The 24,687-nt window shown below is 40.5% G+C and overlaps 1 protein-coding gene across 2 annotated transcripts in view; it reads left to right on the top strand.

Moving 5' to 3' along the window:
* LOC147638127 (calcium-transporting ATPase 3, endoplasmic reticulum-type-like) overlaps positions 1–8,391 on the top strand; it is a 156,635-nt gene extending 148,244 nt beyond the window's left edge. Inside the window, exons 23-35 of one of the 2 annotated variants that reach the window (XM_086798040.1) lie at positions 4,691–4,748; positions 5,022–5,114; positions 5,193–5,243; positions 5,479–5,610; positions 5,842–5,943; positions 6,047–6,101; positions 6,227–6,312; positions 6,428–6,576; positions 6,764–6,869; positions 6,962–7,015; positions 7,112–7,160; positions 7,469–7,581; positions 7,714–8,391. In XM_086798040.1, coding sequence (XP_086654166.1) covers positions 4,691–4,748; positions 5,022–5,114; positions 5,193–5,243; positions 5,479–5,610; positions 5,842–5,943; positions 6,047–6,101; positions 6,227–6,312; positions 6,428–6,576; positions 6,764–6,869; positions 6,962–7,015; positions 7,112–7,160; positions 7,469–7,539 — 1,006 coding nt within the window. In that variant the 3' untranslated portion in view covers positions 7,540–7,581; positions 7,714–8,391. Of the gene's footprint in view, positions 1–4,690; positions 4,749–5,021; positions 5,115–5,192; positions 5,244–5,478; positions 5,611–5,841; positions 5,944–6,046; positions 6,102–6,226; positions 6,313–6,427; positions 6,577–6,763; positions 6,870–6,961; positions 7,016–7,111; positions 7,161–7,468; positions 7,587–7,713 lie in introns of both variants that reach the window. The other variant, XM_086798039.1, reaches the window with a different exon arrangement.
* Positions 8,392–24,687: the final 16,296 nt, after the last annotated feature.

The following is a 24,687-nucleotide window of genomic DNA, read 5'->3' as shown; positions in this document are numbered from 1 at the left end:
CATGATGTAACCGTTTGGTCTCATAGGTCATTTTGGCACCCACCATAGCCATGGGCTGTCCAAAAACTAACCTAGGCCCTATGTACAATAGCACTACAGCTCCTCTAATTGGTATCAGAGCCTATTGTTTGTCACATCTTTTATGCTTGTTGTTGATGCTGCCGTCTATTGACGTCTTCTTGAAACTGCTGCCATTTGCTATTCAGCCGAAGGTGCTCGACATTGTTGATGCTGCTTGTTGCCTAGCATTTGACATGTGCAGCCGCCGCCTACCTGCATCGTCGCTTTCGACGCCTTTTGCCATTGTCTGCAAATGCCCACTTGTCTAAAACTACCTAACACGCTGCTTTGCACACTTCCTACCACTCCACCTCTGTACGCCATCTGAGGGGCTGTTGCTTGTTGCCATCCAACGATCGGCACTGTAGCTGCTGGCTGCCGAGTGGGTTGTGTCTCCTACAGCTACAACTTTGCATCAGCATCGTCGGAACCTGTAGATTTAGAAAATTTAGGGTTGTTTAGATTTGGGGGTTTTTCAAATCAGGCTGATAATCCTCTAATTAAACACCCCAACATTCAATTAACTTGGGGTTTCATCGAACTCTGAGATTTGCAGCCGGATCGAGCAGATATGGGCAGGACTGGACTTTTCCTCCGGCTCAGTAGCGTGCACTTTGGATGATGGCCTTGGGGAGATCAGTATTTTCTTACAAGAGGCAGCACATAGTAGATTGGAGGGAGGAGTCTGAGGAGGGGCCTAGCGTCTTTACAGTGTCTTTAGGAGATTTACCCAGACAGCCCGTGGATTGAGAGTCGGATCGTTGCCGCCCGCACGGAGATTCGGTCCATTGAGGAGAGGAGTGTGTAGTATAGATACCATGCCAGGGCTTCATTCTGGACTCAGGCTAGTGACAGAGTTACTGGAGACTTCTGTGAGATAGCTGGCCCACATAGGAGGAGAGACGATATTCGATGGCTGTGGCCGGATGGAGCTATTGTTTTTGATTCCCCTCATGTGAGAGCCATCGCCACGGATTTCTTCCGATCTCTTCTCATTGATGCCCCATTATCCCCCCAGGTGATGGATGCGCACGAGGGAGTCTGGAGGCACACGAGAGAGGTGGTTCCCCCCTCCCTTGTGTCTTCCTTATTGACCCCTTTCACTTCAGAGGAGCTGGCGGAGGCGGTGAAGGCATTACCCAAGAGCAAATGCCCAGGGGCGGATGGCCTTCCTGTTTCTTTCTTTCTTCGCCATTGGGACCACATGGAAGGTGGCCTTCGCACTGCCTTCAATGAGATTATGCTCACATGTGCCGCCATGCTAGAGAGGCTCACAGAGGGCTTAATACATTTGATTCCCAAGGAGGGTGGTGATAGATTGGAGATCCGGCAGTGGAGACCCATCACCCTTCTAGGGACGGCCTATAAGATTTTGGCCAAGGCCATCAGTAGGCGACTTCAGCCTTCTCTCCCAGACTTGATCCACGACACTCAAACTGGTGTTGTTAAGGATTGGAGCATTCTAGACATCTTTACCTTTTGGGAGGCGACGGCTTCGGCCAGGATGCGGCAGCAGAACCTCATTGTGCTACTCCTAGACTTTGAGAAAGCTTATGACAGGGTGGATTGGAGCTTTCTGGAGGGCACTATGAGCTGGATGGGATTCCCCATGGAGTGGATTTGTGGAGTCTCAGGACTTTATTCAGCATCTCACATCTAGGTCCTCATTCATGGAGCCCAACAGATCCCCCCTTTCCCACTCGGTTCGACAGGGCTGTCCTCTGGCACCGTACCTGTTTCTATTTGTCGCCGAGGCCATGAGTAGTTTTCTCTCCACCCAAGAGACCGGACTTCAAGGATTGCGCCTTTCCCTCCGCACGTAGGAGCTGCTGGGACTCAGAGTTTGCAGACGACACAACAGCCTACCTTGCTAGAGATGTTGGGAATCTCCAGAGATTTGCAGAGGTGATTGAGATTTTCTGCCGTGCATTAGGAGCGCAGATCAACTGGCACATGTTGTGTGGTTTTTGGGTAGGCTCAACCCCCACCCCGACTTGGTGACCAGTTGAGGCTTTCCAGTGGATCCCGAGGGGCACTCTAGTCCGATACCTCGGTTGCCAAGTTGGCATTGATATCTGTCCCAAGGAGATCAACTAGCACATGTCGTGTGGTTTTTGGGTAGGCTCAGCACCCACCCCGACTTGGTGACCAGTTGAGGCTTTCCAGTGGATCCCAAGGGGCACTCCAGTCCGATACCTCGCTTACCAGGTTAGCATTGATATCTGTCCCGAGCAGATCAACTGGCACATGTCGTGTGGTTTTTGGGTAGGCTCAGCACCCACCCGACTTGGTGACCAATTGAGGCTTTCCAGTGGATCCCGAGGGGCACTCGAGTTCGATACCTCGGTTGCTAGGTTGGCATTGATATCTGTCCCGAGCAGCAGCTTGCTCCGCTTTTTCTGAGTATTGAGAAGAAGCTTTTATACTGGAGCTCGGAGAGGCTATTCCTAGCAGGCAGAGTGGTGGTGGCGAACCAGGTATTGCTTGCCACTGTGTGGTACATCACCTTGTGCTGCACTTTTTCTCGGGCATGTATTGGCTAGGTACAGCGTTTGATCCGGAACTTCTTGTGGGCCGGAAGTGATGGGAGGCCAGCCAAGGCCAAGGTGGCATGGAGAGTGATCATTCAGCCAAATAGCAGAGGGGGGCTTGGCCTCATCGATCCAGCTATACAGAGCTGTGGCCTGTTGGGCAAGTTGAATGTCAGAGGACTCCTACCAGGTGGCGAGCCTTGGAAGGATTTCCTCTTGGCCTGGATTTCAGCCTGCACTCCGAGCCTTGGAGGCCCGTGGCCGCAGAGTACTAGATGGATCTTCACAGAGATGCGAGCCCATGGTTTTAGTCCTGCCTTTGAGGACAGATTCACAGCTAGTCTACTTCATGCTTGGGATCATCTCAGGCCAACCCTCAGACAGATAGTTCCACTGGCCTCAGAGGAGCAGCTTCGGCAGCCTTTGATTTGGAACCCTGATCCGTTCACCTAGTGGCCACATGCTAGGGGCCTGACCGCATATATCCTGGGGTGCCTTGAGCACGGGACCAGCCAGGTCTCTCGGAGATTGGATTGCACACAGGCAGTTACCTCGGGTGGAGCAGGAGAGAAGCCTGACAGGGATCCGGGGTAGAGACCTGCTCAGCATCTACGTCGACTCAGCTATTCCTCAGGAGTGGTTGACTCTTATTCCACAGCCCCCCTCCCCTCCCCCTCCTCCCCGGTGTGGCTAGGCGTGTTCACTAGACACGATATCCTCGTGGCGGTCCATGGAGCAGATGAGGACAGTGGTCTACTTATTTTTTCTATTGGATCCCATGGCAGACTAGAGAGATCAGAGCACCCTTGGAGGATCTCAGAGGTTGCACCTTGCAGAGGGTGAGGGTGATTGGTTTTCGGGCACGGGCATGGCACATTGATCCAACACCGGTCAAGGTGGCTAGGGAGAGACTTTGGCAGTTATGGATTTGGGAGTGCTGACCTCTCATGCGGTTGCAGTGGGACCCTAGAGAGTGGACTTGGCATGATCCCACAGATTGGGTGGAGACTTTGGATGCCCTTTCTTTGAATATACAGCGCGGCTTGGCCGCAGGATCCAGATGCCTGAGATTATAGATAGATGGCACACCGGCAGCAGCAGCACACTGGCAGTCTCGGGGCCTATCACAGCGCTTCCTTTCAGATTTCTGGAAGAGGCTTTGGGACAGCTTTCGAGTAGGATGGGTCTTATTCAACAGCAGGCAAAACATGGGAGCTCCTGTGAAGTGGAGGCAGCAACTAGAAACAGGATGATAGCAAGGAGGCATGCAACGAGCAGGATTAGCAAAAAACCGGATAGAGAGGAGCAACAATAGTAGAAAGGGATTTATCCAGCAGTTGTGAAGATGTGGCAGGCAGGGTTGTATGGAGCAATGGAGGTGTCAGCAAGTGAATCTCTCTCTTGGAAGACAGGAGACCGAGCCATGTTGTACCTAGATAGAGGATCCTGATAGATTTCTTGAGCACCAGCACCAGCAGCCTAGCCCACACACCTCCTGATACCTCCCCTCCTCCATTGGGCCATCAGGGCACCAGTCACGCTCCCAGGGAGTCTCCACTGATAGAGCGGTTGTCTTATGTCGTGCTCGTCGGCCACGCCCACCAGGATCCCGACCACGGCATCCTCACCATCGCCAGATCAGAGCCATTATTGCTCGGCATCGGAGGCGCCTACCTCGCTTCTACGACCTCTCCATTCTAGACAGCCCCATGGTGGAGATAATTGATATGAGGAGAGGGCAGCACTTCAACTGAGCAGCATACATGGATCTACTTGATATACATTTTCCAGTATTTTCTACTCAATATCATCTAGGAGTCTTACTTACAGTTCTTATAACTGTAAGATAGTCATTTTATTGTACTTTTCAGTTTCATTTGGTTCTTCTCTTTGATGAGACACCAACTTCAGATGTACTCTCAGTTTTGGTCTCATAGGCCATTATGGCCTCTTAGACATGTTAATATATCATTTCATTCTCTGTGGACTTCTTCAAGTATAGCCAGTGCTGTATTTCTACAGATGTGTTTATAAGAAATTATGCTTGTGCTTCTGTTTTCTATGCTCATATAATTTTGGGCCTTTTTGGAACTTTCCAGGGTGGAGCCATCACATAAAAGCATGCTGGTGGAAGCACTGAAGCACCAGAATGAAGTGGTGAGTATTCATACACATTGTAAGGGATCTGCTTGGCCTCACACTAAGAGAATTTACATGTGTAAGCTTAGGTTTTGCAGTTTCTGTGTTCAAAGTGTACCTTTTAGAAGCCCGCTATTTAAATGGTCTTGTGGTAAAGAGAGACTTTGAAGATTTACAAGGCGACGTAGGTTTTGCAGTTTGTGTGTTCAAAGTGTACCTTTTAGAAGCCCGTTATCTAAATGGCGTTATGATAAAGAGAGGCTTTGAAAATTCAAAAAATGCTTGATGCAGGTTGCAATGACAGGTGACGGGGTAAATGATGCTCCTGCATTGAAAAAAGCAGACATTGGGATTGCTATGGGATCAGGGACGGCTGTGGCTAAGGTATAGAATTCTGAAGTTGATAAAAAAAGGCATTTCTATGATCTTCAAGGTCTTAAATCAATATCTATTTTTGTGCAGGGTGCATCTGATATGGTGTTAGCAGATGATAACTTCGCCACGATTGTTGCTGTGAGTATATCTGCATTCATCTTCTAGGTTTCTGTTAGAGGGCACAAGGCTTGTATGAAATTCAGAATGTACTTTATTTCCATAACGGAGTTAGGTAAGAGCTTTGCACGTTGATGTGTGTGATGTGTGCACACACTTTTGCGCGGGCATGTGTCTATCATTCATGTGAGGTCCTCTCAAACATTTTTTGAAAGTGGAGAAACGTCACTGCTTACAAAAACTGCTAGTTTTGCAGGCAGTCGCAGAAGGGCGGGCAATATACAACAATACAAAACAGTTCATACGCTATATGATTTCCTCCAACATTGGAGAAGTCGTCTGCATATTTGTTGGTGCAGTCCTGGGGATGCCGGAAGCACTCATTCCTGTAATAAACCCCGAACAAACCACCCCCCCCCCCCCCCCCCCCCGCCGGTGCACGGCAAAAAAAACAAAACAAAACAAAAACCAAAAACCAAAAAGAAAAATAAATAAAAGTAATGCTGATTACGTCCAGCTGTATGCCAGGTGGACGAGCTGGAGTGCTCAAGATTTCTGATGTGCCTTTTCTAACACTTCATAAATTTGCTTCAACCCTCTTTGTTTCTGTCTTTCCCAGGTTCAATTGCTTTGGGTAAACCTGGTTACAGATGGCCTTCCGGCAACAGCAATTGGGTTCAATAAGCAGGACCGGAATGTAATGATGACTCGACCTAGGAAGGTAAACTATTTTTAAACAGAATTAGTGCCTGGTCGTTTGCTGGCAGCTGCAATAGTTTTGATGCTCTCTCAACTGTGGTAGCTAATGTTAATGTTTACTGCAGATGGATGAAGCTATCGTTAACGGGTGGCTTTTCTTCCGGTACTTAGTTATTGGAGGTATTTTAAAACTTAATCTAGCTTAGTGGACACTAATTTGCATAACATCACCAGCACTCTTACAGAGACATCTTTATGAATTGTTCACACATCTAATCCAAAGGCATTGTCTTGACTCTGTGCAGCTTATGTCGGCCTAGCAACAGTTGCAGGATTTGCATGGTGGTTTCTGTACTACGAAGGGGGGCCTAGACTGCAATACAAAGATCTGGTAAGAGGAAGCAATAGCATTAGTTTCACCCGTCTCAGGCATGGTGCTTCTTGTTTCATGGGCAAAATGAAGCTTTTGGCAGATTTGAAGCATTGAGGTGACCTTACTTGTGCAGGTGAACTTTGACAGCTGTGTAGAAGGCAAGTTCCATTACTCTTGCGGTGTATTCCAGGACAGGCATCCATCAACCATCTCTATGAGTGTGCTGGTTGTAGTTGAGATGTTTAATGCTCTCAACAACTTGAGTGAAAATCAAAGCCTATTGTAAGTGTTTTTTCTGCACTCTGCATCATCCCTACCCAGATTCATAGTTCATACTTGCACGTAAACAACCCCTAAGGTGTGTTATCCTAAAAAGGGCATGCTTTTAGAATCTAATGGTATACATGGGGTTAACAGAAAAAAAACAGTCTTCATGATCTTGTAAACTAATTACGTACTGATCTTTTAGAGTTCTACCCCCATGGAGTAACCCATGGCTGCTTGGATCCATTGCCGTGACAATGGTTTTGCACTTTCTTATTCTCTACGCACAGCCTTTATCGGTCATGTTCTCTGTAAGTGTTCTCTCATAACGTTTTTGAGCTTGCAAATGTGGAAGTAGACCTCTTCCTTACCCTCTCCTTGTTCATTTTGACATGGATCACAGGTGACTCAGCTTTCTTTCACAGAATGGAAAGCTGTTTTTTGGTTCTCCTTCCCCGTAAGTCCCTTTGCTTTTTTGTCATGAACACAGTTACATCTGTGTGAAGGTATAGGTCTTGTTGATGCACAATTATTACCCAACCTCTTTTTTCAGGTAATCCTTGTGGATGAATTGTTGAAGTTCTTATCTAGGCACTTGAGAGGTATGTCTCTCATCCTATCATGCAGTACACAGTTCTTCTTGAATTTTGACCTAAGGGTCTTTATAGACATAATCCCCTCTGTCAATACGCCTTACTATGCAACGAGAGACTCGGAAATAAGGGAAGAGGCAGGAATAAACGCGAAGACATAAATCCCTGCCGGTGAAAAGGGAAGATCTTGCCCCCCCGCCAGTTTTTCATTGGGCAGGGGATCTCTGTGAAGACTCTTAAGATTAACATTGTTGAAAAAGCAAAGTTCTTGCTGATACTAATTAATCCCCACTTCTCGCATTTTGTAAAACTTGCAGGCCCAATTTTTCCTCTAAAACTGAGGCGGCGGCATGATTTTCTACCTAAAAGTCAAACACGTCAACATTGAGAGCTCCATTACCACAATGTTCCATTTGATTCTTTCCTTTGTGTAAGGTCCGAATTTCAGCATTGATATAGAGGCTTTCCCCATCTCTGCATTTTTTCTTCAGCTGAGTTTTCTCTCAATAAGTTATATGATATGTTTATTAACCTTACGTCTGAATTGTCCTCCTTAAAACAGAGAGTGGAGATTTTAACTCTCGTTGAGGATGTGCACGCGGACTATTTGGTGCAGTAGCTTCAATGGTCGATGACAGATAGTTCTACACATGATCATGCGAACAAGTTGCATATACTATACACCATATGCCATGAACACTGGATGGTGGCCAAGTGTAGCCAGATGGTTAGGAGACAGCTTATGCAGACTTGGCACTCTGCGAAGTAGTTAAGCTGTCTTTGAAAGGCCCCTATGCAATGGGATGAAGATAATGGATGCGAAGGCTTTCAGAAAAGGCAGATAGGTGAGAGGTGTGACTGATTTCAATTTGTTTATTGACAAGGAAACCACGTGCACAACTAACCACGCAAAGCAAGTGATCTACCTATGGCGGCAAGTGACTATCTTCCCATTTTGTCTATCATTTCTAAGATGGTGCGAAGATGGGTATGTCCTTTGGGATTGCATGCCCCACTGGTACATGCTAGTGGTCTGTCTTCTTGGCTACCTCTATCTCTTAGGTAATTCCTACCTTAAGGAATAGTTAAAACGGCCTAGAGTGAGAGCAAGTGGTTTAACTCTTGTGGTCATCAGAATAAATGAAGTTTTATGAACATGTAGTCGAACAGTGTAAATAATGATACATTTTACTGTACGAAATGAGAAAAATGCCTTGTTTATCACATGGCATAAAAGCAAGAGCATGAAGATGGATTCTCACATCACTCATCGACACCTAGTCACCCACATAGCTAACTTTGCTGGGACATTCGAGAGGAAAAGCTCATCAAAGTGCCTTTGTTGTTGAACGAAATGCTAAACAAGTGTCTCTGAAGAGGTTTGGAGTCACAGAGCTCCGGTAGAGGCTGAGCACCCCCTGTCTCCCAATGTCCTGTGCCTGCTGCTTCTTGTTGCCCATTGCTCTAGTTGCTGCCCATTGCCCATTTCTGCCTGCCCAGTTGTCCACTGCCCACTTCTGGCCGCCTAGCTGCTCGATTCTGCCTGCCCACTGCTACCTGTTTCTGCTGAGTCCTTTGTTGCCCTCAGTGCTACCTATTTTTGTAGTTGCCCTTTAGCCTGCCTTATCTACTTCTTGTTGTGTGACAGATTTAATAACGTTTCAATCAGCCATTGCACCCTTATGCGGCGTAATGAAAATATCCAGAGCTGAACATTCATCATCCACATCGGGGAGGGAAGCCTTTTTATGAGCTCCAAAAGATGTTTGTCGTCCTTGAGGACACTGTCAAATCCTTGATTGGCATAGGTTATGGCTCATATCCCTCTCACAACGGGGTCTTAGTCAAAGGCTTGTTTCATTCCAAGTTTGATTCCATGGAATCAATCATGGATGTTAAAAAATCATGATAACAGAAGAGCTAGATGAGATAATCCATGATAATATTGATAAAAGTAACACTTTTTTGTAATAAAATCAATATTGATAAAAGTAACACTTTTATAATTTAAAAAAATCTTTTATGCATAAAAATCAATATTGAAGAAAGTAACACTTTTATAATTAAAAAAATCTTTTATGCATCATTTTATGCATAAAAATTAATATTGGAGAAAGTAACACTTTTATAATTAAAAATTTTCTTTTATGCATCATTTTATGCATAAAAATCAATATTGAAGAAAGTAACACTTTTATAATTAAAAACATTCTTTTATGCATCATTTTATGCACCTGTAATCCATTGGTTTTAATCCAAATGTGCAAGGCTCCATTGATTTGGAATACCACAAGTCGATTGATTCGCCAATCCTGATTTTTGTTCTACAATTCAATTTCAAAGCTAAAGAATTATAAGCAAATACACGTTTTTTAATGTCTTCCTCATCATGTCTTGATCTCATGGATGCCATTGTGAGAAGTCATTGTGTGCTATGTTGAACTCTTAAGGCCTTTGAAGACCATATTAGGGGGTTTGGGAAAATCCCAATTCTCATTTTTCAAGATAAAAAAGATGGGGGCACGATGAACCCTTTTAAGCTTTTATTAAAACAAGCTCATCTAACATATCATCGGAAAGCTCTTGAAGTATAGGTTCTAAATCCACATTCTCTAACTTTGTGCATTAGGGAAAAAGTTGCTCTTATCTGTTTGTTTCACTCTGATTTCTTGGTAGCAATGAACATAAAAATGTATTTTCTGTTATCTACAGTTTCAAGGGTTGCTCAAGTTCCTTTTTTTTTTTCTCCCAAAAGCTCTCTTTCAAGGGGATGTAACCGAGCTAGAAGCTACACACAACCCTACGGTGTCAGGACTGGAACCCACAAGCTCTTGGTTAAGGTGGGGTCGTGATTAGCTGAGCCACTCGGGCAAGTGCCCGATGACAGTTGCTTGAGTTCTAATTCTTGGTTATCTAGCCATGGATCTGCAATTGATGTGCTACATAGGATCCATGAGTAATCTGGATGTCAAGACGACGTGAAAAAGATTTCTAAGCTGCCAAAAGAAAAATAGAGCAAGAGTTTTGGCTTGAATAAGAATGCTGAGTAATCTGCCAATTTTTTAAAAATTGGCTGGGTTAGTATATTGAACTAGCACTCGGTAATTAACAAAAAATTTGCTCACAAAATCTTACCTTTGGATTAAATTTATCAACTTCAAGTGCATCTACTCACATTTTCATGGCTCTACTCCATGTGAATGTGTTGATTTTATATTTAAACTTAAAAAAAATGACACATCACACAAAACGGCCAAGAGGCTTTTAAAAATCAAATATATTTTGCGATTTCTACATCGGGCATATTGTAAATCCAAAGACTAGGAATAGAAAACAAAATATGTTAAAACTTATTTTGATTTATGGTAGCGACGCTAAACATGGTACGGAATTTAACTCATTACCTTGTCTGAACATTTGTTGTGGAGACTTTGTTAAAGAGTTGCATTTGATTTTGTTGATGGAGAGCTAGTTTACTAGTAGTCACTCTTTGTTGTCACACCATAAATGCGTCCTACCAATGGATGAGCTAGAGAAAGCTTTACAAGCAATATGGAGACATGCAATGACTATAATTTGCTCAATGTCATTTGTCTAGTGATAGTAGCCCAAGCTATTGTGTACTATCTAAAACTAAACCCACATTAAAATAATACCAATAAAGACCATAAAAATTGAATGAAAAGTTTTGGTTTTCCTAGAAATATGAAAGAGGGTCCTCATTTTGAAAGATGATTAATCCCATTTATGTCAAGTCGGTCGCCTAGAGTTTGAAGACATTGAAAATTATATGGAAGGACTTACAAAAGGTAGCTAAATTCCATATAGTAAAGAGGATTTCTTATGGCTACAAGGATGGAGATAATAACACAAAAGAGATAGACAAAGTTGTCCATAGTGAGGCTAACCAATGGTTATGAGGTCCTTCTCAACCAAATCATTGTAGGATCTCTCTCGTAATGTGTAGCTGAAGGAGACAACCTTCCGTCCTTTTCAAGCTCCTTCCTCCATTCCTCTCTCCTCTTCTCTAATGTTCGTCCTCCACTTCTATATAAAATCTTCATATGTATCCTTCAAAAAATTCATCCATTGTTTAGGCCCCTGCATTGAGCACTTTGCAGGCAAGCATCATATGTCAAAGGCATATGTTAAAGGAGTGGGAAAATTAGCAAAAAAATACAAGGATATTTTTGTATAAAACCATTAAATTTTCTAGATTTTTTTCGAAGAAATTTCCACTAGAATGAGAACATCAGTCCTTGACATTTAACCTTGCTTGTCTTATTGCCTATGATAGCTACATCATACCATGATGCTTAACCAACAATAATAAGGGAATAAGAGACCTAAGACTACAGTAGTGTCCCTTCTAGACATTATCCTATAGAGATGCCAATAAGTGTAGATAAGAGACCACTCTCCTCATTAGCACCATCATTCTTCTTAGCATGATCATCATCCTCAACGTGCATTAACATGTTTATCAACATCATCATCAATAGCACAATAATGCTCCTCCCGTCATTGCCATCATTTTTCTTAGCATCATTAATATCTTGATGATTACAAAAAGCGACAATAGCAAGCCATAGAAGGAATCCATTGTAACACTATGATCGAGAGACCTATTGTAATAAGTTGTTGAATGGAGCCATTATATAGTAGCCATATTTTACTCGAAAAAGGACTCTTTAGATATATGCTAAAGCTCTCGGGGCCTATAGGGGTTCTTTGTTTGTTATGTTTGCTTCCCATAATCATCCTTAATACCATTAGTATGACCATCAACACTATCAACATCATCAACACCATCAAAATCATCATCATTCTTGCTATCATGGTTAGCGTCATCTCATTGTCATCATCATGATCAAAATCATAGAATGCTTTAATGTTATTCTTTGTTAGCAATACATCTCTAATGTATAATAAAAACAATAAGTGAGACTTGATCACAAGACAAAGTACTTGAAGCAAGAGATGGAGAATAATTATAAGTGTGTCCGCCCACACTTGAAGTGAATGTGAACCTTGCACCCAATAAACCTTAGTAACATGAAATAATGAATAAATTTGGTTAAGTGTGCACACTTACCACCTGCAAAACACATAAGGAAACCATGAGTCCGAAACAGTTGTGCACACGCGTATCCACGGGTTGTCTAGGCGTCCTCGATTCTCGTGGACATTCACAGGCAAAATACTCAGTAATGTCCAGGCATCAAAAACAAGTCATCCATGTATGTGCAACTCACATATAGGGATGGGGTCCCCAAGGCGAGTTTTGTTCGTGACCCCTCCATTCTTCATGACTATGTTAGATTATATTAATCTCTACAAAAGACTGAAGGGTCTATGATACCATGCTACATAGGATCCATGAGTAATTTGGATGTCCAGACAACATGAAAAAGATTTCTAAGCTGCCAAAAGAAAAATAGAGCATGAGTTTTGGCTTGAATAAATAGAATGCTGAGTAATCTGTCAATTTTTTAAAAAATTGGCTGAGTCTAGTTAATTGAACTACCACTAGGTAATTAACAAAAAATTTGCTCACAAAATCTTACCTCTGGATGAAATTTGTCCACTTCAAGTGCATCTACTCACATTTTCACGGCTCTACTCCATGTCAATGTGTTGATTTTATATTTAAACTTTACAAAAAATAACACGACACGCAAAACAGTCAAGAGGCTTTTAAAAATCAAATGTATTTTGCGATTTCTACATCGGGCATACTGTAAATCCAAAGACTAGGAATAGAAAACAAAATATGTTAAAACTTATTTTGATTTATGGTAGCGACGCTAAACATGGTACGGAATTTAACTCATTACCTTGTCTGAACATCTGTTTTGGAGACTTTGTTAAAGAGTTGCATTCGATTATGTTGATGGAGAGCTAGTTTACTAGTCGCTCTTTGTTGTCACACCATAAATGCGTCCTACCAATGGATGAGCTAGAGAAAGCTTTACAAGCAATATGTAGTGTTCATGATAATCTAGAGAAATGCAATGACTATAATTTGCTCTATGTCATTTGTCTAGTGATAGTAGCCCAAGCTATTGTGTACTATCAAAACTAAACCCACATTAAAATAATACCAATAAAGACCATAAACATTGAATGAAAAGTTTTGGTTTTCCTAGAAATATGAAAGAGGGTCCTTGTTTTGAAAGATGATTAATCCCAATTATGCCAAGTCGGTCACCTAGAGTTTGAAGACATTGAAAATTATATGGAAGGACTTAGAAAAGGTAGCTAAATTCCATATAGTAAAGAGGATTTCTTATGGCTACAAGGATGGAGATAATAACACAAAAGAGATAGACAAAGTTGCCCATAGTGAGGCTAACCGTTGGTTATGAGGTCCTTCTCAACCAAATCATTGTAGGATCTCTCTCGTAATCTGTAGCTAAAGGAGACAACCTTCCGTCCTTTTCAAGCTCCTTCCTCCATTCCTCTCTCCTCTTCTCTAATGTCCGTCCTCCACTTCTATATAAAATCTTCATATATATCCTTCATAAAATTCATCCATTGTTTAGGCCCCTGCATTGAGCACTTTGTAGGCAAGCATCATATGTCAAAGGCATATGTTAAAGGAGTGGGAAAATTAGCAAAAAAATACAAGGATATTTTTGTATAAAACCATTAAATTTTCTAGATTTTTTTCGAAGAAATTTTCACTAGAATGAGAACATCAGTCCTTGACATTTAATCTTGCTTGTCTTATTGCCTATGCTACGTCATACCATGATGCTTAACCAACAATAATAAGGGAATAAGAGACCTAAGACTACAGTAGTGTCCCTTCTGGACATTATCCTATAGAGATGCCAATAAGTGTAGATAAGAGACCACTCTCCTCATTATCCAATAAGTGTAGATAAGAGACCACTCTCCTCATTAGCACCATCATTCTTCTTAGCATGATCATCATCCTCAACGTGCATTAACATGTTTATCAACATCATCATCAATAGCACAATAATGCTCCTCCCGTCATTGCCATCATTTTTCTTAGCATCATTAATATCTTGATGATTACAAAAAGCGACAATAGCAAGCCATAGAAGGAATCCATTGTAACACTATGATCCAGAGACCTATTGTAATAAGTTGTTGAATGGAGCCATTATATAGTAGCCATATTTTACTCGAAAAAGGACTCTTTAGATCTATGCTAAAGCTCTCGGGGCCTATAGGGGTTCTTTGTTTGTTATGTTTGCTTCCCATAATCATCCTTAATACCATTACTATGACCATCAACACTATCAACATCATCAACACTATCAACATCATCAACACCATCATCATTCTTGCTATCATGGTTAGCGTCATCTCATTGTCATCATCATGATCAAAATCATGTGCTATAAGCACACCTTAACAATCTAACAGAGACAAAGGGAACAAAGAGATTTTTGCTTAAAGTTGAATAAATGCATAGTCATTTTTGTGCCAATTGAGTGCATCTTTCATGGTCTTTTTATACAAAGTGCCACTATATACACATCTATAAAATTCACTAATGTTATTTTTTGCTAGTAAATATATAATATACACACTTATAAAATACTTTAATGTTATCTTTGTTAGCAATACGTCTCTAATGTATAATAAAGACAATAAGTGAAACTTGATCACAAGACAAAGTACTTGAAGCAAGAGATGGAGAAAAATTATAAGTGTGTCTGCCCACACTTGAAGTGAATGTGAACCTTGCACCCAATAAACCTTAGTAACATGAAATAATGAATAAATTGGGTTAAGTGTGCACACTTACCACCTCTAAAACACATAAGGAAACCATATGAATCCCAAACACGTGTGCACACGTGTATCCACGGGTTGTCCACTAGGCGTCCTCGGTGCTCGTGGACATTCACAGGCAAAATACTAAGTAATGTCCGAGCATCAAAAACAAGTCATCCATGCATATGCAACTCACATACATATGCTGGTGCACAAACATAGTGGATGAAATCTCCCAACTTACATCTTGTACATCCAACTAGCCCGTTCACAGGTTTCGTCCACACAGGACTAAAAAATACTCACCAGGGTAACCACCCTGGTGAGTAACCACCCTTCTATGAGTCTAGAGTCACTCACCAGGGTTACCACCCTTCCATGAGTTCATAAATCATGCCAGGAACTCTTTCCAGGATACCAATCCTTCCATGGAGCCCTTCCACATGTATTTAATCATGACATCATTCGAGACGTTTACCAAAGAAGTGGTGACAGTTGCTCTTTTCTGTTTGTTCCACTCTGAGTTCTTGTCAGCAAATGAACGTAAAAATGTATTTTTTGTTATCTAGGGTGTCAAGGGTTGCTCAAGTTCCTTTTCTTCTTCTTTTTTTTTCTTTCCAAAAGCTCTCTTTCAAGGGGATGTAACCGAGCTCGAAGCTACACACAACCCTACGGTGTCAGGGATGGAACCCACAAGCTCTTGGTTAAGGTGGGGTTGTGATTAGCTGAGCCACTCGAGTAAGTGCTCGATGACAGTTGCTTGAGTTCTAATTCTTGGTTATCTAGCCATGGCTCTACAATTGATGTGCCTTAGTTCTAGATAAGAGGCTGTTAAATCTAATAGGGATGGGGCCCCCAAGGCGAGTTTTCTTCGTGACCCCTCCATTCTTCATGACTATGTTAGATTATATTAATGTCTACAAAAGACTGAAGGGTCTATGATACCATGCTACATAGGATCCATGAGTAATCTGGATGTCAAGACAACGTGAAAAACATTTCTAAGCTGCCAAAAGAAAAATAGAGCATGAGTTTTGGCTTGAATAAAAAGAATGTTGAGTAATCTGCCAATTTTTAAAAAAATTGGCTGAGTCTAGTAAATTGAACTACCACTAGGTAATTAACAAAACATTTGCTCACAAAATCTTACCTCTGGATGAAATTTGTCCACTTCAAGTGCATCTACTCACATTTTCATGACTCTACTCCATGTCAATGTGTTGATTTCATATTTAAACTTTAAAAAAAATAACACATGACACGCAAAACGGTCAAGAACCTTTTAAAAATCAAATATATTTTGTGATTTCTACATCGGGCTTCTACATCGGGCATATTGTAAATCCAAATACTAGGAATAGAAAACAAAATATGTCAAAACTTATTTTGATTTATGGTAGCGACGCTAAACATGGTACGAAATTTAACTCATTACCTTGTCTGAACATCTGTTGTGGAGACTTTGTTAAAGAGTTGCATTCGATTATGTTGATGGAGAGCTAGTTTACTAGTCGCTCTTTGTTGTCACACCATAAATGCGTCCTACCAATGAGAGAAAGCTTTACAAGCAAAATGTAGTGTTCATGATAATCTAGAGACATGCAATGACTATAATTTTCTCTGTCATTTGTCTAGTGATAGTAGCCCAAGCTATTGTGTACTACCAAAAACTAAACCCACATTAAAATAATACCAATAAAGACCATAAACATTGAATGAAAAGTCTTGGTTTTCCTAGAAATATGAAAGAGGGTCCTCGTTTTGAAAGATGATTAATCCCAATTATGCCAAGTCGGGCACCTAGAGTTTGAAGACATTGAAAATTATATGGAAGGACTTACAAAAGGTAGCTAAATTCCATATAGTAACGAGGATTTCTTATGGCTACAAGGATGGAGATAATAACACAAAAGAGATAGACAAAGTTGTCCATAGTGAGGCTAACCGTTGGTTATGAGGTCCTTCTCAACCAAATCATTGTAGGATCTCTCTCGTAATCTGTAGCCGAAGGAGACAACCTTGCGTCCTTTTCAAGCTCCTTCCTGCATTCCTCTCTCCTCTTCTCTAATGTCCTTTCCCCACTTCTATATAAAATCTTCATATATTCCCTTCAAAAAATTCATCCACTCTTTAGGCCCCTGCATTGAGCACTTTGTAGGCAACCATCAGGCATATGTTAAAGGAGTGGGAAAATTAGCAAAAAAAATACAAGGATATTTTTGTATAAAACCATCAAATTTTTTAGATTTTTTTGAAGAAATTTTCACTAGAATGAGAACATCAGTCCTCGACATTTAACTTTGCTTGTCTTATTGCCTATGATAGCTACATCATACCATGATGCTTAAGCAGCAATAATAAGGGAGTAAGAGACCTAAGACTACAGTAGTGTCCCCACTAAACATCATCCTATAGGGATGGTAATAAGTGTACATAAGAAACCTCTCTCTCCTCATTAGCACCATCATTCTTCTTAACATGATCATCATCCTCAACGTGCATTAACATGTTTATCAACATCATCAATACCACAATAATTCTCCTCCCATCATTGCCATCATTTTTCTTAACATCATTAATATCTTGATGATTACAAAAAGCGACAATAGCAAGCCATAGAAGGAATCCATTGTAACACTATGACCCAAAGATCTATAGCAATAAGTTGTTGAATGGAGCCATTATATAGTAGCCATATTTTACCCAAAAAAGGACTCTTTAGATCTATGCTAAAGCTCTCGAGGCCTATCAAGGGGTTCTTTGTTTGTTATGTTTGCTTCCCATAATCATCCTTAATACCATTAGTATGACCATCAACACTATCAACATCATCAACACCATCAAAATCATCCTTAATACCATTAGTATGACCATCAACACTATCAACATCATCAACACCATCAAAATCATCATCATTCTTGCTATCATGGTTAGCGTCATCTCATTGTCATCATCATGATCAAAATCATGTGCTATAAGCACACCTTAAGATGAATCTAACAACAGAGACAAAGGAAACAAAGAGATTTTTTCTTAAAGTTGAATAAATGCATAGTCATTTTTGTGCCAATTGAGTGCATCTTTCATGGTCTTTTTATACAAAGTGCCACAATATAGACATCTATAAAATTCACTAATGTTATTTTTTGCTAGTAAATATATAATATACATACTTATAAAATACTTTAATGTTATTCTTTGTTAGCAATATGTTTCTAATGTATAATAAAAACCAATAAATGAAACCTGATCACAAGACAAAGTACTTGAAGCAAGAGATATGGAGAATAATGATGAATTATTATTGCAAACCAAATTTAAAACTTGATGGCGTCTACCCTTCCATGTGCTCTAGCAAAAGGAGCTTTGATGGCAATCTAGGTAGACTTTGGATAGAGGGGGATGTATTACACATACAAGGGTGCACTACTGCAGTGAAGATAGATCTAAATTGAATGATGTCGAAATGAGGACTACGGAACTAGTCTATATATAGTATCCAGGTTTAGTCGTATCTTAGAAGGATGCCTTACACATACAACAAGGGCACAATACTGTAATGAAGGTAGATCTAAAATAAATAATCTCGATATGAAATAAGAACTACGAAACTAGTCTATATATTATATCCAAGTTTAGTCGTATCATAGGTCAACCAATATTGGGCACCTTACGAATGGTCCAAATGGACATCATCATCTGACTAGTATCATATTAGACTATCACATAGACCTATGATTCTAGTCAGATGATGTAGTCCAAAAACGAGCAACACATTTGAGGTCATTTGGGTCCCCAAACGAGCAACACAACCCAAGGACAAGGTGTCCTGGGAAGATCTTCTACCCAAGAGTGTGGCCAGTTGGCCCGCACTAACATGCATCCTACTTGGCATGATCACAAGTCTACATAAGAGTTGGCTCCATCCAACGTCACATCTATCCCACAACTCATAAGAATCCAAAGTGGAACTTATCTTGAACTTTTAGAGTATATAGTTGATTCTATCCAACTTCCCACACCAAAAGGTGGTAGCGGCCAAGCCTTTATGGGTGCTGGAGGTTATTTCTCTTGATTTTCTCTTCAAAGAACCACTTGCTCCCAAGCTTGTCTAGAGCCTGAGCTTTAATACCATGTAAGAAAATACACTATAGATGGTACATAATAAAGAATAAAAGATTAGACTAAAGTATAAGTGAGTTATATTGACTAAGGACATGTGAAGGGCCTTAACTCACAACGTTTGGGCTTGTAAATTAGTCAAACTCTCCATATTCTAATGGAGTTAAAATGCTTAATATGGAGTTTACATGCTTAATATCTTTGCTTTATGAGCTCTTCGTAGAGATTAATGTGTTAATCAAACAACCTACAAATAAATGGATGGACAATCAATAGTCATCATACAATGAACAAGGCATAACAATCCTATAGACTGTTGAACATCCATATCTATGTGTAATCATCGTATTATGTGTGCGCTTTGCACTTTACAGGATATAGCCCTAGTGATACAGAACATCATGAGAGAATCGGTACAACTATTGATATAGATTTCCTGACGAGAACCAGTTTTTCTTCAGGTTCTGCTTTCATCTGATTCATCTAAATTTATTCACTTGATCAGGCTTAATCTTCAGCAAACTGTCTTAATCTATCTTTTGTTGTTCCACCATCTCAACTTGGCTGATTTGCCAGTTGAATCCACCACTCAGCTTTGCAGAGTTAGAATGAAGCTCTTATAGACGGCCCAGGCTGAATTGATAGAGTACTAATCCAGATGACAGGTTGGTGAGGACAGTAATAAAAAGAATCACATTCAGTGCAATAATTATATGTATTGTGGAAGCCAATACATGAGTAACACAAAACATTAAAATTCCATCATGTAAATGGTTGACACAAATAGAATACCACGTGGGGATGGTTAGTAAATTACCCAAAAAAAAAGAAAAAAAGAAAAAAGGATTAAGTGGGAAACTGTATCCGGCTTGAATAGATGCAAAAATCCAAAATTTAGCATTTTGATGCACCCAAAGCTTCCCACAATGTTGGATGACATACGTCATCCAAAGACTTTGGAGCCGCTTTTCACCAAGAGCAAGTAATTGCTAAACCTGGTGTTCTTTGGATTCATCCGGGGATAATGTCTTTGAAACCACCACTTAGAGGCTCGGAACTATAAACTCCATGGGAACTATTGCTTCTAGATTGTAAACTATGAAAATGGTGTTTGCCTTGTTGCAGATTTGTATGCAGTCTCGAAGGCCAAGAAGCCAATACATGAATCAAATGACATAAAAATTCCATCATGCACACAAATAGAATACAATGAGATGGTGGTTAGTAAATTACCAAAATAAGGATTAAGTCAGAAATCTTTTATTGGCTTGGGTTGCTACACTCCGTTGAGCATTGTAAGCTCAAAAGTTTCAAATCCAATTCGTTTGGATATCGGTATGGTCCACTTTAACAAAGCTTTGATCTTTCTAGATGAGGCCCATTGGTGAGTTAAACAACAATACTAGATCACCAACTTCAAAAATCTGAAATTTAGTATTCTGATCCACCCAGAGCTTCCGGCGATGTTGGATAACATATGTCATCCAACGACTCTAGACTCTGGAGCCGCTTTTCACTATGAGCAAGTATTTGCTAAATCTGGTGCCACTCCGAGGCTTGGAACCACAAACTCCATGAAACTACTGCTTTCGGACTATAAACCATAGAAAATGGTGTTTGCCTTACTGTAGATTTGTATGTGGTTCAAAACACCCAGAGGCAAAATGAAGTTTTTGGTCCCAACGTGTTCGGTTCTCATTCATGATCTTGAAAATCTTATGCAAGATCTTGTTGGAATCTTTGTTATTGGAGGATTCAGTTTGACCTTTTTCTTGTGGATAATATACTTTGGACTTTTTATGAATAATCATATGATGCTAGGTCAGACTTTAAATAACCTCATTAAGTAAATACCCTTCTTGATCATTGACTAATTAAATTGAACGGCCAAAAATCTAGTCATATTCAATTCATACAAAAACTTGACCACTAAAGTGGCTTTATTTATCCCTCAAAGACTGAGCCTCAACCCACTTGGTGCAATCATCAGCCTACCACCAAAATATATTATTACTAGTCTGGTGAGCAAGAGGCATAAAAGGGCTTACAAAATACAAACCCATTTCTAGAATGGTTCAAGAGGCAAAACTAGATTATGAGGCATTCTATTCGTGCATTAGCATGGCCCAACCTTTGGTGAACTTCACATTCTTTCGCAAACTTCCATGCATCTTTTAACAATGTAGGCCACCATAATCTTGCTTGAAATATCTTCTGGCTTGTGACATCTCTAGAGAAATTACCTCTGCCTATGACATCTTCAGAGAAATTACCTCTACTAATTCCTTGGTGGTGGGCTTCCACCAATATGGATTGTTACTCATGTTCCTGCATGCATTGGTGCAAAACTTGATCAATCCCTATCTTATACTAGATGTCAAGTTACCACCATAAAAGATTTACCTTCGAAGCGCCAACCACTTCCAGTGGTCCTGGTTCATGCCCTCCAAAAAGATCCCTTTCGTTTTAACATTTCCTCATACCAATCTAGGGATACTGAGATTTTGCATCTAAAAATTGATTTATGTTCAAAGTACCCCAAACATGACATGTTCAAGTCTTGTGTAAAGGGAATTCTTTCAGGATGAGCTGTGAGTGTTGGTTGACCTAACAAATCCTATAACTTGAGGGTCATGAGATTGTGTTCTCGTATTGGATAAAGCTGTGTTTGAGCTGTGGTGATTTTATAAGTTCCAATCCAACCAGAATCCTAGGGATCTTTTTAGTAAGATATATTGGAAATTGCAGCTCCTCCAAGGTCTCTTCCTCCCGTAATAGCAATTGTACAATGCCTATAGAAATAATCAAGGTGATTGTTTGCATGGATTCATCAATTGAATACAACGAGTCACGTATCCAAGTTCCACCAAGGATGACATCATACTCAAGGGAATCTAGGGCAACATGGAATGTAAATTTCACATCTCCACCGATTGTTTGAGTAGCATAGCTAAAGTGTAGCCGGGAACTTCAATGTTTTGTCCATTGGCTCCTCTTGCAAGACCATTGTCTATAGGGATGAGTTTAGGTTGTCCCAATGACACCCAAGTGTCTATTGTCCATGATGTTATGACTAGCTCGAGGGCTAATCAATGCGTGTTTGTGCTTAACATCATGCTTGTAGAAAAATCCAACCATATCATGACGGAATCTTCAAGAGGAACCATGGATGTTTCAGTTTTTGTTTCAGCTTCAGATCCCGTTCCGGTTTCATATTCCCATTCACTTTTGTCCTCTTCTTGGCTCTTAGCTTTTTCAAGAGTACCTAATGTGTACAATGGCACACTTGGTCCTTTGACAATATTTAGAAACTTGCGAATCCTCACAGTCCTGTCCTATGTAGCTCTTTATGTCTTGGTATAACTCATGTTGAGCCCTTAAAGGTGCAAGTGCTGATGCTATGCTAGCTTCACCATGAGAGAAGACCATTCCTCCAAATGAGGTTTTGAGAGACTGCTTTAATTTTGTAAGGGATTCATCGAATTCCTCACGTGCTTTCTCAACTGCATAATTTATGCATTTTGTCTCTAATGACTCTTCTATAAAGAGTATGTCTTCCTCTTGAAAGGGGAGACGGTACTCTAGATTTTGTATTTTGTTTTTTTTTTAAAGATTGGCATTATGAAGTTCAATCACAATCGGTGATCTTGTAAGACACTCAACCATGCTAATTATGCTCTCTTGAGCTTGCTTTTTGTGTTCCGCATATGCAATATGATCATGATTTTCAATGTGGGGTGGTTGGGCGGGTTCTAGTTTCTTGATTGGTCTGTGAGGTGCACTAAGTGAAGAACCAAAACTTGGTTTATCCTCACTTAGCGACGTACTAGAACTTGTTTCATCTTTTGACTTTCTTTGGATCATCAGGTTTTCATTATGTTTGTCCATGCGAATCCTCACAGTCCTGTCCTATGTAGCTCTTTATGTCTTGGTATAACTTATGTGTTGAGCCCTTAAAGGTGCAAGTGCTGATGCTATGCTGGCTTCACCCCATGAGGGAAGAGCATTCCTCCAAATGAGGTTTTGAGAGACTACTTTAATTTTGTAAGGGATTCATCGAATTCCTCACATGCTTTCTTAACCGCATAATTCGTGCATTCTATCTCTAATGACTCTTCTCTACAGAGTATGTCTTCCTCTTGAAAGGGGAAGCGGTACTCCTCTAGGTTTTGTATTTTGGTTGTTTTTTTAAGATTGGCATTATGAGGTTCAATCACAATCGGTGATCCTGTAAGACACTCAACCATGCTAAGCATGCTCTCCTGACCTTGCTTTTTGTGTTGTGCATATGTCATATTATCATGATTTTCAATTTGGGGTGGTTGGAGGTGGGTTTTAGTTTCTTGATTGGTCTGTGAGGTGCACTAAGTGAAGAATCAAAACTTGTTTCATCCTCACTTAGCGCCGTACTAGAACTTGTTTCATCTTCTAACTTTCTTTGAATCATCAGGTTTTCATTCTGTTTGTCCATGCGACGAGATTGAATTTTCTTTTGGGCTTTTGTATCCTGTGTCGCACATATGGGTTTGGTGGTTTGTGTGGTAACCCTTGAGGTGAATATTTTTGCATCATGTGTAGCTCTTTTGGGGTTATGTCCTCCACAGGTTCCTTTTCCTTGTCCTCTTTTTCAGATTTGGTTTGGATAGTTTGTTGCCCCTTGTTTTTCTTGGGTTTAGAAGGTTTTGTTTTCTCTTTTGGTTCCTGCTTTAAGACATGTTCTTCTACCCATTTCGAAGTGTTATCTTTTGCTTTCTTTTTTACCATTTCTCGTGCCTTGGCTTGCAATCGCGTAAGCACATTCAAGGGTACTGTGATCAATTGCTCGTTTTGTAGACTTAAGATGTTTAGAGGTGTATTCTGTGAGACAAGTTGCAGTCAAGCAACTTGCCTTGGAAAATCTTGGAACATGTGGTCGATACCATATCGTTCACACATAGGTTGCAAAGTGTAAGTGACTATGAGCATGGAAGTATTTCAAACTGTATAGTCTGGCACTTTGTGAGGTCCATGATAATAGAAACATTGAAGTGTTCGATTAACTGCTTCTTGAGTAGTTTCCACCCTGTGGACTGTTTCTACTTGGTGCATGGGAGATTGGGGTTTTGAGTCAATTGGGACACTTTGTAGTATCATGACCAAAGGACACTTTGTAGTATCATGACCAAAGGAATTACAATATATACACAGTACAGAAAAATAGGTGCCTTGTATGCACAACAATGGGGATTAGGATGGTCGTAGTGATTACACTGAATACAAGGCATTTCACTCCTCACTTATAGAGGCATTAAGGATGTTTGGCTTTGAAGGATTTCATCCCCTCTTAGAGATGTCGATTGAAAGTTTTTAAGAAGGGCTACATAGAATTCGGGGAATGACAATTCCAAGATCGATCGTTCTTTTGTCATTGCTTCACTTGGTTTAGATGAGGAACATCTCTTCCATCATGATATCATCTAAACGTATTGCTTCTTTACAACATTGATCAAATGTTCTTGGATTGGATACAATGATCAAGTTGTCTAAGCTATTTTTCTTTAAGCCCATCATGAAATATCTCTTCAATTGAGAATCGTTTAATTTTTTCCATCATCCACATAGTGAGTCTAAGAGTTTTATCTGAAGGATAAAGTCTCTAATGGTTTTTGTTTGGTTTACG

The sequence above is a fragment of the Cibotium barometz genome, chromosome 5 (genome assembly GCF_041138505.1).
Source record: "Cibotium barometz isolate CiBa-2024 chromosome 5, ASM4113850v1, whole genome shotgun sequence".
In the NCBI taxonomy this organism is placed as follows: Eukaryota; Viridiplantae; Streptophyta; class Polypodiopsida; order Cyatheales; family Cibotiaceae; genus Cibotium; species Cibotium barometz.
Note: the sequence above shows the minus strand (reverse complement) of the source record. Positions and strands in the feature narration are given on the sequence as shown.